This window comes from Chrysemys picta, chromosome 11 (genome assembly GCF_011386835.1).
Source record: "Chrysemys picta bellii isolate R12L10 chromosome 11, ASM1138683v2, whole genome shotgun sequence".
Lineage (NCBI taxonomy): Eukaryota > Metazoa > Chordata > Testudines > Emydidae > Chrysemys > Chrysemys picta.
In genome coordinates, this window is record NC_088801.1 from 59409180 (window position 1) to 59423527 (window position 14348).

A 14348-nucleotide genomic window follows, 5' to 3' on the forward strand; every position below is an offset into this window, starting at 1 on the left:
CAAGTTGGAGTTTGGGCAAGGTCTGTGCCAAGAGAGTTGAGCTGACTTTATGGAAGCTTCCTTCACTAAGACCAGGTCAGAGTCAGTGACATGTTTTCAAGTCCCCATGGCTTCTCCCTTAGTCATGGGACTCCTGTTCGTACAGTTTGCAGAGCAAACAGGAAGGTTTCACTGGAGTCTCCTGAGTCTCTTGGGAAGGCAAGGTTGGTGGGAACCAGGAGGGAAGCAATTCCTGCTCTGAACCGTCATGTAGGCAACGTCAGTGCTGAGGTGGTTGAGAAGGCTGCAAAGCATCCCCCCTTCCCACAAGTTGTTTTATCTGCAAGGCTTCAGCTGTCATGAAAAGTGCGTTCTTCTGGGAGTGGACCATCTCAGAAAACGAGTGCTTGAGATAATGAGGGAAGGAAATTCGATAGAACTCACTCGTTGTCCCAGGGAGAAGTTTATCCTTTCCCCAAAAAATAATAAACCAACACTATCAACAAGACACTTCATAGCATTAGAAGACAAAGGATGGGATTAGGAACTTTGCTGTGAGTTTTTTCTCAGATCTGTATGCCACAGAGCCTGTATGTCCATCTGAGACTTGGCGGCTCCTTTAGGATCTTCTTAGAATCTCAGCACTGGATGTGGACTAACTTGAACAGGATCTGACACTCTCAGAATTGGCTTCTGCCCTAAATGACTTCGCTCTAAGGCAGGCACAAGGTATTGATGATTTGCCTATTGAGTTTTATAAGGCCTCTTGGACCCTTCTTGGGCCTGACTTGCTTCAGGTTTTTCAGGGGGGCATCAGAGAGAACATCCACTCAGTTGTCATCGAGTGGTTCTTCCTGTTGCCTAGGAATGGGGACCTGTGTCCCCGCTTTGCCCTGAATATAACATTTTTTCAAATGCCTTGGCAAATAGACTGAACATGACTGGTTCAGTCATGCACCCTGCTCAGACCTATTGCATTCCCACAGGTCCATTTTTGATAACCTTTTCCTAATGTGGGAGGTAATTTCAGCCTCAAAAATCTTTGATTTGCATATTGGCTTGATTTTCCTTGACCAAGAAAAGGCTTTTGATCATGTAGATCATAGATATTTGTTTCGCATCCTTTGTGCTTTTAGTTTTGAGCCCAGGTTTGTCCTCTGCATTCAGTTGCTGTAGTGTATAATGAGATATAGTCTTCTTCTTAAGATGAATAGTGTTTTGAGTACCCCCTTTCCAGTCTGTAGGGCACTGGTGGGCAACCCGCGGCTCGCACGCAGCCTGTAAGGGTAATCCGCTGACAGGCCACGAGACAGTTTGTTTACATTGACCGTCCCCAGGCACAGCTGCCCGCAGCTCCCAGTGGCCGCAGTTCACCGTTTCTGGCCAATGGGAGCTGCGGAAGCAGCGTGGGCTGAAGGGACATGCTGGCTGCCACTTCCCACGGCTCCCATTGGCCGCGAACGGCGAACAGGGAGCTGCGGGAGGCTGTGCCTGCGGATGGTCAATGTAAACACTGTCTCGCGGCCCGCCAGCAGATTACCCTGACGGGCTGCGTGCTGGCCGCAGGTTGCCCACCACTGCTGTAGGGGAATCAGACGGGGTTGTTCCCTGTCTGAGATATTGTATGCTCTTTCTATCAAGCCTCTGTTCTGGTGTTGCGAAAGCACCTTTCTGGCCTTTCTCTCCCTGTTTGAGCTTGTACCCCAGCGAGTCTCCACGTAAATGATGTGACTCTGTTTATTACTCATGATTGTGATGTTCAGGTTTTGACTGAATGTCAGCACTCTTTTAATCAGGCTTCATCAGCTCTCATAAATTGAGAAAAGAGTGACTCACTCCTGCTGGGGCTTGGGTGATCTCTTGTCCCCCAACTTTGCTAGCGGGCTATTGTGGAGCCGAACTGGTTTAAGGCACTGGGAATTATGCTGGAACCGGGTTATATTTTGAGTCAGAACTGGGAGGGAGTTATGGAAAAGTGGAGGTTGCAAAGGTGGAAGTTAGATTTTCTTGACTTTCCTCAATAGATTATAACAGTTTTAAATCAGGGCAAATATAGAACCTAAACAAGCTGAAAGTATATATGTCTTTAAGGGTGATATGCAAACCACTAAAAGCAAGGAGAGGTTGAGACAGCATCCTTAACTCATTGCTTTTGTTCTTTGGGTTTGCAATACATACAACAAGTAAGATTACCTAGTGCTCATAAACTCGCTAAAGGAGTATACATACTACAGTTAACTGTGACCAATGAGGTTGATTGGTCATGCATGAGCTAAAAAAACATTTACTTTACAAAATATTAGATGGTAAGAAAATTAGTTAGCAGTACAGGAAATATATGGGTTTTATCTGTGCTGTGTATTTAAAAAAATATGCTGAATAAATGAGTTTATTCCATTTCTCTATGCTCCAAACGTGTAAATTACATCTAGTTTTGCCTATGGTTGCACTGGAATGTCGTATAGACCTTTGGACAACGTTATGGTTGTACAGTACAATATATTGACTACAGTGTGTCAGTGTGGTTGTGCAGTAGTGACATTTTCGTGATGTATTGCAGTGTAGGATCTGCAGCTCCTTCAGGATCTTCTATACAAAAACTATACAAAAACAGATTGTCTTGCAGCCACCATTTTTTATTTGTTCCTTTTGAATGTCTGTGTCCCAATGGCTGCTTTAAAAACTCTATTTGGGATTTAAAAAACAATTTCAGACATAGAAATGTTTTAAATTGCTTGGTTTTGAAACAAAATTTTAAATAAAATTTTTAAAGTATTCTACCCTGAAAGGTGAATATTTATTTTTAGTAGTACCCTATAATTATTGTGTCTCGCTAATTTCATATCAAGATTGTTCCATTTAGAAATAAAAATATAGGGTTTTTTTTAACTGCTAGATGCAAACTCTCCTTGGACTCTGACAGCCAGACTTGCTTCTTTTCTTCTCATGCATCTTAATAAATATATTGCAATGCTAATGATGCCCTCAGTTACACCTGTGCAACTCTCGCTGAAGGCTTATGAGACTGCACACGTGTAACTGATAGCATCATTTGAAGATAATGGATGTAACTGAGTGCATAATTGGTGCTGCAACATTATCATCACAGGTGGTGATGTGGGAAAAGGAAGGAACCCGGCTTGACTCAGGTTGACTTTGCAGCTGGCATTTGGAAATGGATCATTTTATTTTTAATTTCCAAACTTTTAGCAAGCTGTCTGTGAAAATAAGTGAGACACAATAAACGTGGAATTCTACAATGCCATTTTTACAATGTAACTACTCAAAGTAGAACCACAGTTGTAAATTGTGACGCTGTGCTGCGGTTCTTGGAACCATGAGCCACCGTATTACCCCTTAGCCTCAACAAGTGAGAGCTTTGCTGCTGCTAAGCTATGTGTTAGCTCCCTGACACACCAGCAAACTCTTTTCAGGACTTGGCCAATCCAAACCTTGCTTAGCAGGTTATAATCAGTTCCTGAGGTCCCAGAAAAAAGAACAGGAGTACTTGTGGCACCTTAGAGACTAACAAATTTATTAGAGTATAAGCTTTTGTGGACTATAGCCCACCTCTTCGGATGCATAGATATCTTTTCTCCAGTGCACAGCCCCTCTGACTGTAGGACCTACAAAATCTTACGTTCACTGCCCCCTTTAAAGACACAGAACACAGCATCTTATTAACTTGACTAGAGGGTTAACACACCCTTCCCTTCCATCAGAGCACTGACTTGGTTTATGGTAAAAGTAAAACCAGTTTATTAACAAAAGGACATATGTTTAAGTGATACCAAGTATAAGGAATAAGGATAGAAATGGTTACAAACAAAAGTAAAAAGATGCTTCTAAGATTAAAACTCAACTTCAAACTAGTCTTTTGTTCAAAGAAGTTTTTCTCACCACAGTCATTCTTCCAGCATGTTCTTTAGCCAGAGCTCAAAGCACTTAGTTTCTTTGACTCCTCAGATGAAGGATGATTTAGGGGTTCGCTCTCCCCTCTTTATAGTCCAGTCAACCTTTGAAATGCATTTTTCTGAAGAGTATCCCCTAATAAAGTTCCTTTCCCCTGCTGGATGTAAAAGTCACGCTGTCTGGTGTAGATGCTATGCTGGCTTCTTCCCCGTTTATGATTGTTTTTACAATGCAAATGATCTTCCTGCAATCTCCGATACCCATTATCTTTTGGCCGTACCTGGCTTGAATAACATGGAAGACACACTCAAGCAGGCAGACCCACATTTCTTTGGCTAGAAAAAAATCTGTTTTACCTGCATGGTTGGTTTACAGACTATGTGTAATTTTATATATAGTGTTAATGTGTACATTTCACAATGATATTAATCACCAGTGTGTCACCTGTTCGCATCCAATACCTTACATGACACCTTTTAGATACAGATTATGACAACAGTGAGTTGGGGTACTGGGCTGGTCAAGCCAGCTGAAACTCAGTGCTAGATACCAGAGAGTCCCTTGCCTTCTGGGTTTGGGACACTTTTAGGGTCACAGAAATGCAGCTGTAGGATCTGTCTTCTCTGAGAACCAAATTCAATACAGTGTTCAAAACTTCATAGTTTACTTGGAACCCTGCTCTTTCCCTCATGGGGCAGTAACAGTTTTAAAAACAAACTTTTTAAACTGGAGTCAGAGGTCTGTATTCCAAAAATGTGTGCACACATGTATATTTCTTTGCCTGTACATAATGAGTAATTCCTTGTGGAAGTATAGCTATGCCATTATCAAATTTTAGCATGTGTATACATTTATTTCATGCAAATCTGAACCTCGGTTTTATGAAAATGTATTTCTTGAATGCTGACACTCTATTTGGTAATACATGTTGAGTATATGATAGTGAAATTTAAAATGTGGCCCATAGCTATACATATCCATTCTATTTTGCAGTGTGAAAACCTTTCTTGATCGTTACTATTTTAATCAATGTAATGACTACTTTTAACTTTTTACAGCTGATTGGCCGGGGGCGATATGGAGCAGTGTATAAAGGTTCCCTAGATGAGCGCCCAGTGGCTGCAAAAGTATTTTCCTTTGCTAACCGCCAGAACTTTATCAACGAGAGGAACATTTATAGAGTCCCACTGATGGAGCATGACAATATTGCCCGCTTCATTGTGGGAGATGAGCGATTCACTGCAGATGGACGTATTGAATATTTGTTGGTGATGGAATATTATCCCAATGTAAGTACTTCATAGAAAATAAATTGGTTTGTTTATACCTAAGAATAGTAAAATAGAGAGGATGTAGTACTGTCCACACTGGTGCTTAGGTCGGTGTAACTTACATTGCTCAGGAGGGGTCTTATTCACACCCCTGAGCAGTGTAAGTTATACTGAAATAAGTGATAGCGTAGACCCAGCCTAAGGGATTGAGGGGTGAGTAGCTAGCTACCCGCTCAGCTGTGGCCAATTGGTTGATCAGCAACAGTTGACATGAGAAACTGCAGCCCGGGCAGAAGGGGGTTGCTGCCAGAGAGGCTGAGAACCACTTTGCACCAGCAGCAGACTGGCAGAAAGCTATTCAAGGAACAGGATTAGAAGCCCCTGAGGACTGATATGAGACTGCTGGGGAGGGCACAGAGGCCCTAAGCAGGTATCACTTCTGCTATACTCTCTGAGTTGGAGCTGATAGGAATATGACATAAGGATTTGAGAATAGCTGGAGTTGAACTAGGAGGCTAGAAGAGCAAAGTCATAAAGGCCCAGTGTACGTCAAAGGGGCCTGAGGCCAGGCAAGAAATACTGAATCACCTCACCTTAATTCTCCCACAGCAAATAAACTGAGTTCTATGCAACTTATGAGGGGTGGGAGGTGGAGAGTAATCTTTCACATGAGATCTTAAAAACTAAGGATGAGTGTGGTTGCTCCATGTGGACATTAATGACCCCATGGTATATTTGTTTAAAAAAGATAGTCAGGAAATGAGACTGATGGGAATAATTTTCTTCATACCCTTCGCCAAAATGTTGTGTAGTATGCTTTGTTCTGGTTGATTTGCTGACCTCATACCAGAACTGGCTGAATTTCATCATTGGGGCTGTGTGCATACATCATAACTAATATTACATATATTGATGCTGAAATAATTATTATAAAATAATTGAAGTGTATGTGAAATATATATAACAAACACAAGCTTTAATTTTTATTTCAGAATTATTTATTTGGTTCTTGTTGGTTTTAATATATAAAATAGTTAATATATTCAGGTAATCGGATAACTTTTAAAAATGAGATTTGTCCTTGTATAACTGAGCTACTAATACCATATTCTCTACTATCCAGAAGGATGAGGATTGTGGGATGAGTCTTTGGGGTGAAAATGGGTGGGGAGCATCAGTGTTCAAACAGGAATGGAATATCCAAGGGCAATTATTTTAATCAATAGTAATAATTTATTTCTTATATATAAATGCTTCCCATCCAAGATATTTTAAGCTATTATATATATACATACATACACACTTTAAGTGAGAATTAAAAATGAATACAATAATATAAAATATTTTAAAAGCCAAACAATGTGGCATAATTTATAAAGGAGACAGTGTCCTAGGGGCCAGTGATTAAAATTGAATGCTATAAAGAATGTCTTAGGCCTTGTCTACACTACGAGAGTAGTTCGATTTTACTTGCATCGAATTTTTGTAATCGATATTGCAAAGTCGAACGTGTGTGTCCACACTAAGGACAGTAATTCGACTTTGTGCGTCCACACTAACGGTGATAGCGTCGACATTCGAAGCGGTGCACTGTGGTCAGCTATCCCACAGTTCCCGCAGTCCCCTCTGCCCATTGGAATTCTGGGTGTAGCCGGCAATGCCTTCTGGGTAACAAAATGAGTCGAGGGTGCTTTTGGGAAACTGTCGTCATCCGTCCATCACTCCCGCCCTCCCTCCCTGAAAGCGCCGGCGGGAAAACAGTTCGCGCGCTTTTCCAGTCATTGACAGCGCGGACGCCACTGTACTCCGAGCATGGAGCCCGCTGCGACCATCGCTGCAGTTGTGGCCGCTCTGAACGTCTCGCAGCTTATCATAAAGGTTTCCCTGAGGCAGATGCAGAAAAGTCAGGCAAGGAGGCTACGGCACCGCGGTGATGTCCTGAAGTCTGAGAGTAGCACAGACCTGTCAGAAAGCAGGCGACCCAGCGCCGAGGACATCACAGTGGCAATGGGTCATGTTGATGCCGTGGAACGGCGATTCTGGGCACGGGAGACAAGCACTGAGTGGTGGGACCGCATAGTGCTGCAGGTCTGGGATGAATCCCAGTGGCTGCGAAACTTTCGCATGCGGAAGGGAACTTTCCTGGAACTTTGTGAGTTGCTGTCCCCTGCCCTGAAGCGCAGTGACACCCGGTTGCGAGCTGCACTGAGTGTACAGAAGCGAGTGGCCATAGCCCTGTGGAAGCTTGCAACGCCAGACAGCTACCGGTCAGTCGCGAACCAGTTTGGGGTGGGCAAATCTACCGTGGGGGTTGTTGTGATGCAAGTAGCGAAGGCAATCGTTGATGTACTGCTGCCAAAGGTAGTGACCCTGGGAAACGTGGAGGCGATCATAGATGGCTTCGCAGCGATGGGATTCCCAAACTGCGGTGGGGCCATAGATGGAACTCACATCCCTATCCTGGCACCGGACCACCAGGCCACCCAGTACATTAACCGAAAGGGATACTTTTCCATGGTGCTGCAAGCACTGGTGGACCACAGGGGACGTTTTACCAACATCTACGTGGGATGGCCGGGCAAGGTTCATGACGCTCGTGTTTTCAGGAACTCTGGTCTGTTTAGACGGCTGCAACAAGGTATTTACTTCCCGGACCACAAAATAACTGTTGGGGATGTGGAGATGCCTATAGTCATCCTCGGGGACCCAGCCTACCCGCTAATGCCCTGGCTCATGAAGCCCTATACTGGCGCCCTGGACACTGAAAAAGAACTCTTCAACTACCGGCTGAGCAAGTGCAGAATGGTGGTGGAGTGTGCTTTTGGCCGTCTCAAGGGGAGATGGAGAAGCTTACTGACTCGCTGTGATCTCAGCGAAACCAATATCCCCATTGTTATAGCAGCTTGCTGTGTGCTCCACAATCTCTGTGAGAGCAAGGGGGAGACCTTTATGGCGGGGTGGGAGGTTGAGGAAAATAGCCTGGCTGGTGATTACTCACAGCCAGACAGCCGGGCGATTAGAAGAGACCAGCGGGAAGCGCTGTGCATCCGGGAGGCTTTGAAAGCAAAGTTCCTGAGTGAGCAGGGTAACCTGTGATTTTATAGTTTGTGTACTGAGAAGCTAAACCTGCCCCCGTTTCTTTACCCAGGTAATGTTGACTATCCTATCCAGTTACATACCCCCTTCACCCCCCCTCCAACACACGTGTCGAAATAAAAATAGTTCTACTTTGTTAAAGCACACCGTTTTCTTTAATACTGTTTTAGCGGGAATTTTTTAAAACTGGGACGCAGACTGTGGTGCGGGGCGGGTCTAGTGTTGTGATGCGAATGCAGCTTCTAAACTCAAGGATTGACAGGCTCCGCTGCGGTGGGATGCTTGTTTCAACGGAGCCTGTCACCCCTCCTGATCGGGACTGTGTGTATGGGAGGTCTATTTGACTTTGTGGCAGGGGGAGGACGGTTACAGATCCCATGCTGTGTGGCTCTGTGATCCTGTCTAAGGACCGGCGCTTAAGATCTGTAACTGCCCTCCCCCGCCACAAAGTCACAGAGCAACCCCCCCCCCCCCAACATTACATCAAAACAACCTCCCAGACTAACCGGGGCAACTAGTCACTGCATCACTGCACTGTGTATGTGCCCTGCTGCTGTGCCTGCCCCCGACTATGTACCCTGCCAAAGGAGACTGTCCTGTCCAATTTCCAACCCCCTTTCCCCTCCTCCTCCAAAAGAACATGATTGAAACAGTAGTTAACAGAAACGAATTTTTTATTATCAACTACACATGGCATTGGGAGGTGAAACTTGGACGTGGGCTTGTGTCAGGTGGGAAGGAAAGAACTTTTCAAATTTTGGGAAATGAGAGCCTTCTGCTACTAGAGCTCTCTGCAGGGGTGGAGTGAGAGTTAGCAGGGACTCTGCCGCCTCTCCTTCTTTGCACTTTGGGTGAGGTGGGTATGGGACTTGGTGGCGGGGGAGGGCGGTTAGAGATGGACTGCAGCGGGGCTCTGTCCTCCTGCCTCCGTTCCTGCAGAACATCCACAAGGCGCCGGAGCGTGTCCGTTTGCTCCCTCAGTAGTCCAAGCAGCGTTTGAGTCGCCTGCTGGTCTTCCTGCCGCCACCTCTCCTCCCGATCCATGTTGGCTTGGTGCATTCGGGTCAAGTTCTCCCGCCACTGGGTCTGCTGTGCTGCCTGGGCTTGGGAAGAGGCCATAAGCTCAGAGAACATGTCCTCCCGTGTCCTCTTCTTCCTACGCCTAATCCGCGCTAGCCTCTGGGAGTGTGATTCCAGGCTAGGTTGTGAGACAGTCGCAGACGGGGCTGTGGAAATGGGAAAAAGGGAGTGAATTCCTCTGAAAGATAAATGTAGTTGTGAACAAAGAACATAGTCTTTCTCTGTGAACAAGACCATGCACAGCACCTTTCACATGCGCACTCAGCACAAGGTCGAATTCTCGGCCTTCGCATTCTGTGCCTGGGGTCTTGAACAGCACATTTGAGAAGCGAGGCAGCACAACGGAATTTCTGTTGCAGGCAGACATGGTAAGCCGTACACTTGTGGCAGTTTAAAACTTTTATATTACCACTGGCCTCATTTCACATTTAAATCAATGTCAGTCCCTGCTGCCAGCAATCCGGCAAGCGGGAACTCTGCCCCTGTCCCACCCCCTCGCGGCTGTCCCCGGGAATGATCCCTTTCGGCTGCCCCTCTCCCGCCTCCACCGCGTGGCTGCAAACCAGCGGTGACAGTTCTGTAAAGGAACGGGAAAGCAGTCCCAACACTAACATTCCCCTACCTAATTAAAAGCAGGTCACCATGGCCGACATCACCCTGATGAGGATCTCCGAGAGCGACAAAGAGAGAATGCTCCGGGAAAGCCTCCAAAGACCAGGGCCGTATGCCGCCCTGCTGTGCAGAGCAATGATCCCCGAGTACCTGATAATCTCGTGGCGCGGCAACGTGTCGTACTTCGGAGGACCCAATAAGGCCGCTCTCCCCAAGAACCTCATGCAACGGCTTTCAAGTTACCTCCAGGAGAGCTTCATCGAGATGTCCCAGGAGGATTACTGCTCTATCCCCGCACATATAGACCGCATTTTACTGTAGCTGCAGTAGCAGGGAATACACAGTAGAGCGGCTTGTGCAGGACAATCACTGAAAACCGGACATTGCTAGATTTCTTTTCAAAACTTGCACTGCCCCTTACTAAACCGTTAAGCGCCTAGGGCACACTAATCATGAACAACCCATTCTTTTAATTGTTAATATTCCTGTTTTGTTAAAAATAAATGTTTAGATGTTTACAACACTTACTGGCTGATCCTTCACCAGATTCTGTGTCCGGGGTAATGGCTGGGGACGCTTCGTAGGGGATCTCTGTAAGGGTGATGAAGAGATCCTGGCTGTCGGGGAAATCAGCGTTGTGAGAGCTGCCAACTGCCTCGCCCTCCTCATCTCCTTCCTCATCTTCCCCGTCCCCTAACATGTCTGAGGAACCGGCCGTGGACAGTATCCCATCCTCAGAGTCCACGGTCACTGGTGGGGTAGTGGTGGCGGCAGCACCGAGGATGGAATGCAGTGCCTCGTAGAAACGGGATGTCTGGGGATGGGATCCGGAGCGTCCGTTTGCCTCTTTGGTCTTCTGGTAGCCTTGTCTCAGCTCCTTGATTTTCACGCGGCACTGCGTTGCATCCCGGCTGTATCCTCTCTCTGCCATGTCTTTAGAGATCTTCTCGTAGATCTTTGCATTCCTTCTTTTGGATCGCAGCTCGGAAAGCACGGACTCATCGCCCCACACAGCGATGAGATCCAAGACTTCACGATCAGTCCATGCTGGGGCTCTCTTTCTATTCCCAGACTGCACGGCCATCACTGCTGGAGAGCTCTGCATCGTTGCCAGTGCTGCTGTGCTCGCCACGATGTCCAGACAGGAAATGAGATTCAAACTGGCCAGACAGGAAAAGGAATTCAAATTCAAATTTTCCCGGGGCTTTTCCTGTGTGGCTGGTCAGAGCATCCGAGCTCGCACTGCTGTCCAGAGCGTCAACAGAGTGGTGCACTGTGGGATAGCTCCCGGAGCTATTAGCGTCGATTTCCATCCACACCTAGCCTAATTCGACATGGCCATGTCGAATTTAGCGCTACTCCCCTCGTCGGGGAGGAGTACAGAAGTCGAATTAAAGAGACCTCTATGTCGAACTAAATAGCATCGCAGTGTGGACGGGTGCAGGGTTAATTCGATTTAACGGCGCTAACTTCGACATAAACGCCTAGTGTAGACCAGGCCTTAGTTAACAGTGATTAAAACTGAAAATGCCTCTGAAAAAGCAGCAGCAGTGATAGACAGATGTGTAAGCAGAGAGACCTCTACAAACCAAGAACTCCCACAGGAAAAGCTCAGTCACATGCAGACCTCAGGTGCAGTGGTTTACACAAGCCAAAAATGTGTTGTGATTGTATATCAGAGAGATTCTGAGGTGTGTGATGTAAAAGTTTACAGAGTATTGTCAGGCAGTGAGGTACTAGCCTTTTTGTTACAAATCACTTTCCAAAACTTAATTTTCTGGTTGAAATTTTCCACACTTGATCTTAACCTGAGAGAGAGAAAAAATTGTTCTTGAAAGATCAAGTAAAACTAGTTCAGCTAATTTTCAAATATGAAGACAGTGGAAAAAATATGCTTTTGCCATTGTGCTATTTATATACCTGAGTATGAAATGAAGCGGGTCTTATAGGCAAACATAGTATGCAATCATGTAAATAAGCACTGTATTGTAATGCATATACTACCCCTGGGAGAATTCTGCACCACTGTGCAATGCAGAATTTGTGCAGAATTAATGTTCTGCACAGAATTTCCTTTCCCCCCACAGAACTGGGGCTGCAGAGCTGCTGGCTGCCACTAGGGGACATTGGACCCAGCAGAGACCAGCTCCCTAGCTTGCAAATATAAGACAGTGCTGGGAGGAGGGGGAGCTAGAGGGTTCCCAGCAGCTGCATTTCCCAGCATGTCCTGAAGGAAGGTGGCAGTGTGCAGGAAACTCCGTACAAGCCCGGGACTCGGCATCAGGCTGTTTCTCCCTCTGGATCCCTGGGCTCTAAGAGGAGGGGCTGCACATGTCTGGACTGGGGGGTACCCCACAGCTGAGGTCTGGGGATAGGGGATGTGGCTGTCTGGGCTGGGGCATGCCCCGCACCTGGACTCTGGGGATAGGAGATGTGGGTGTCTGGCCTGGGGATGTGCCCTGTGGCTGGGCTCAGAGGGGAAGGGGTGCCGGTGTCGGGCCTGGGGGAGCACCCCATACTGGGCTCAGGGAGGGGGCAGAGGGTATGAGTGTCTGGGCTGGGGGGTGCCCTGTGGCTGGGCTTTGGGGGGGAGGGGAGGTTTAATGGACTGTAATGTTAGTAAGACTACTTGCATAAAGGAGCGCTTGTGGGAGTAAAGATTGGCAGGATCTGGCTCTTATTTTACTGGGAATCTTGCATCTTCCAGATAGAAGAGACTGGAGTTTTTCTTCTGACACTTTTTGAAAATAAGACCTATCTAGAATCTTTTCAATTCCCAAAATGACAGCATTCAGTTTCTCTTTCAGATGGGTTCCTCCACAGCTTTGTCAGGAGCTCTATTTCCTTGTTTAACTTCTCTCAGTGGGAAAGGGGATCATGATGTTCCTGTTTCTATCCCTGCAATGTTTGTTGACTGACTGAGGGCTTGCCTACACTTATAGCACTTAGTGAAGACGCTGTCTACGTCGACGTATATATTCCACCTCTCAAGTAACTATGTCAACGGCACAAGCCCTCCTGGCTACGTAGCGCTGTCGACACTACAAGTTTGGTTGGTGTGAACGCGTTGCTCAGGGGGGTGGATTTTGCACACCCCGAGTGACATAGTTATACTAACATCAATTGGTAGTGAAGACCAAGCCTAAATCTACTGGGACTGGGAAAATACCAGGGAGATAAGTTAGTAAACCTCTTATTATGGCTAAAATCCTGATATCATTCAAAGTCCACCATTTTGTACTGAACATAGTTTCTTCAATTACCTTTGTTCAGGCACTGTTCATCAGGAATTTCAGAACATTATAACAGCTGCAAAAAATAAATGCACTCTCTTGGTTTATCTACTTTCATTTTCTGACTAAACCAAAAAACCAATAGCAGCAACAAACACTGATAAAGGTAAACTTGGGCCCTGATCCAGCAACTGATAGCATGCGGGTAGACTGATGAGTAATTTCAGGATCAGGGTGTTAGGGAGCACTGCGTGTGATGTGGACCTTTGAAAAGGTTTTGATTTGGTTATTCAACGTGATAAAATTTCAATGCACTGTTTTTATTCTTTTTCTAGGGTTCTTTGTGCAAGTATTTGAGTCTTCACACCAGTGATTGGGTGAGCTCCTGTCGTTTGGCACATTCGGTAACCAGGGGCCTGGCATACCTTCACACGGAGTTACCTCGAGGAGGTATGGTCAGGAAGGGACATGTTTACACCACAATAACTGGGATGATATCAGCTAGTAGTTGGGGGCGGGGGGTTGTTGTTTTGTTTTTAATGTTAGTAGCGAAGAGAAAATGCATGGTTTGAGAAATTAATTCATGTGAGCAGATGATGTTTCAAAATACAGACTACACAGAGCTTCCTGTAGTACATTCTGATCTCCTGAGTACTCCAGGACCATGATGTAGATCTGTAGACACTTTTATGAAAATGTGGAATGAGATACTACAGAATCCTATAAACAGGCAAGCAAGAAGCAGAGTTGCACAATTCTGCTGTATCATAGCAACAGATTACTAAAGACCTAAAGAATTTAACGTACAGTATGTTAATGAAAGAAAATGAAGTGTTCTGATATGTTGTGCAGTTCAGATATAGGTCACTGAAGTAGTGTATGTGGTTTAAAAAAGAGTGGGTATGATGTATATGGAAGGAAAATATTTAAATCTTCTGTTTTATTGTAGTTTTATTTTTCATACTATTTCATTTTTTATTTCAGGACAAAGATCATATCTTTTTGGTGTGTAAATGACATCACCTATATACTTTAATGCTTTATTACAGCACTAGATGAGACAACATACTGATATAAGCCTTTTTCTTCTGTGCTTGCATGCTTCATTTAACATTTTGGGAACTAAAGTATTACATACTAGACATATTCTGAGATGTGTGATGTA

At 45.5% G+C, this 14348-nt stretch overlaps 2 protein-coding genes across 4 annotated transcripts in view; one reads left to right on the plus strand and one right to left on the minus strand.

Moving 5' to 3' along the window:
- BMPR2 (bone morphogenetic protein receptor type 2) overlaps window positions 1-14348 on the plus strand; it is a 170790-nt gene that overhangs the window by 142623 nt on the left and 13819 nt on the right. For all 3 annotated transcript variants that reach the window (XM_005306225.5, XM_065560952.1, XM_042851746.2), the window contains exons 6-7: window positions 4950-5180; window positions 13519-13633. In XM_005306225.5, the coding sequence (XP_005306282.2) occupies window positions 4950-5180; window positions 13519-13633 (346 nt within the window). The remainder of the gene's footprint in view (window positions 1-4949; window positions 5181-13518; window positions 13634-14348) is intronic.
- LOC135974157 (uncharacterized) lies at window positions 8924-11200 on the minus strand. The gene is made up of 2 exons (XM_065560960.1): window positions 10479-11200; window positions 8924-9484 (listed from the first exon to the last, which is right to left on the minus strand). Exons 1-2 carry the CDS (start codon window positions 11053-11055, stop codon window positions 9009-9011), a joined length of 1053 nt encoding a protein of 350 aa, XP_065417032.1. The 5' UTR covers window positions 11056-11200; the 3' UTR covers window positions 8924-9008.

Bases quoted from the DNA above. Each gene is read 5' to 3' on its own strand.
- LOC135974157 (XM_065560960.1), bottom strand. From the start codon at position 11,055: ATGCAGAGCTCTCCAGCAGTGATGGCCGTGCAGTCTGGGAATAGAAAG. The intron at 9,485-10,478 runs GTAAGTGTTGTA...CCATTTCCACAG, and splicing joins ATCTGGTGAAGGATCAGCCA to CCCCGTCTGCGACTGTCTCA.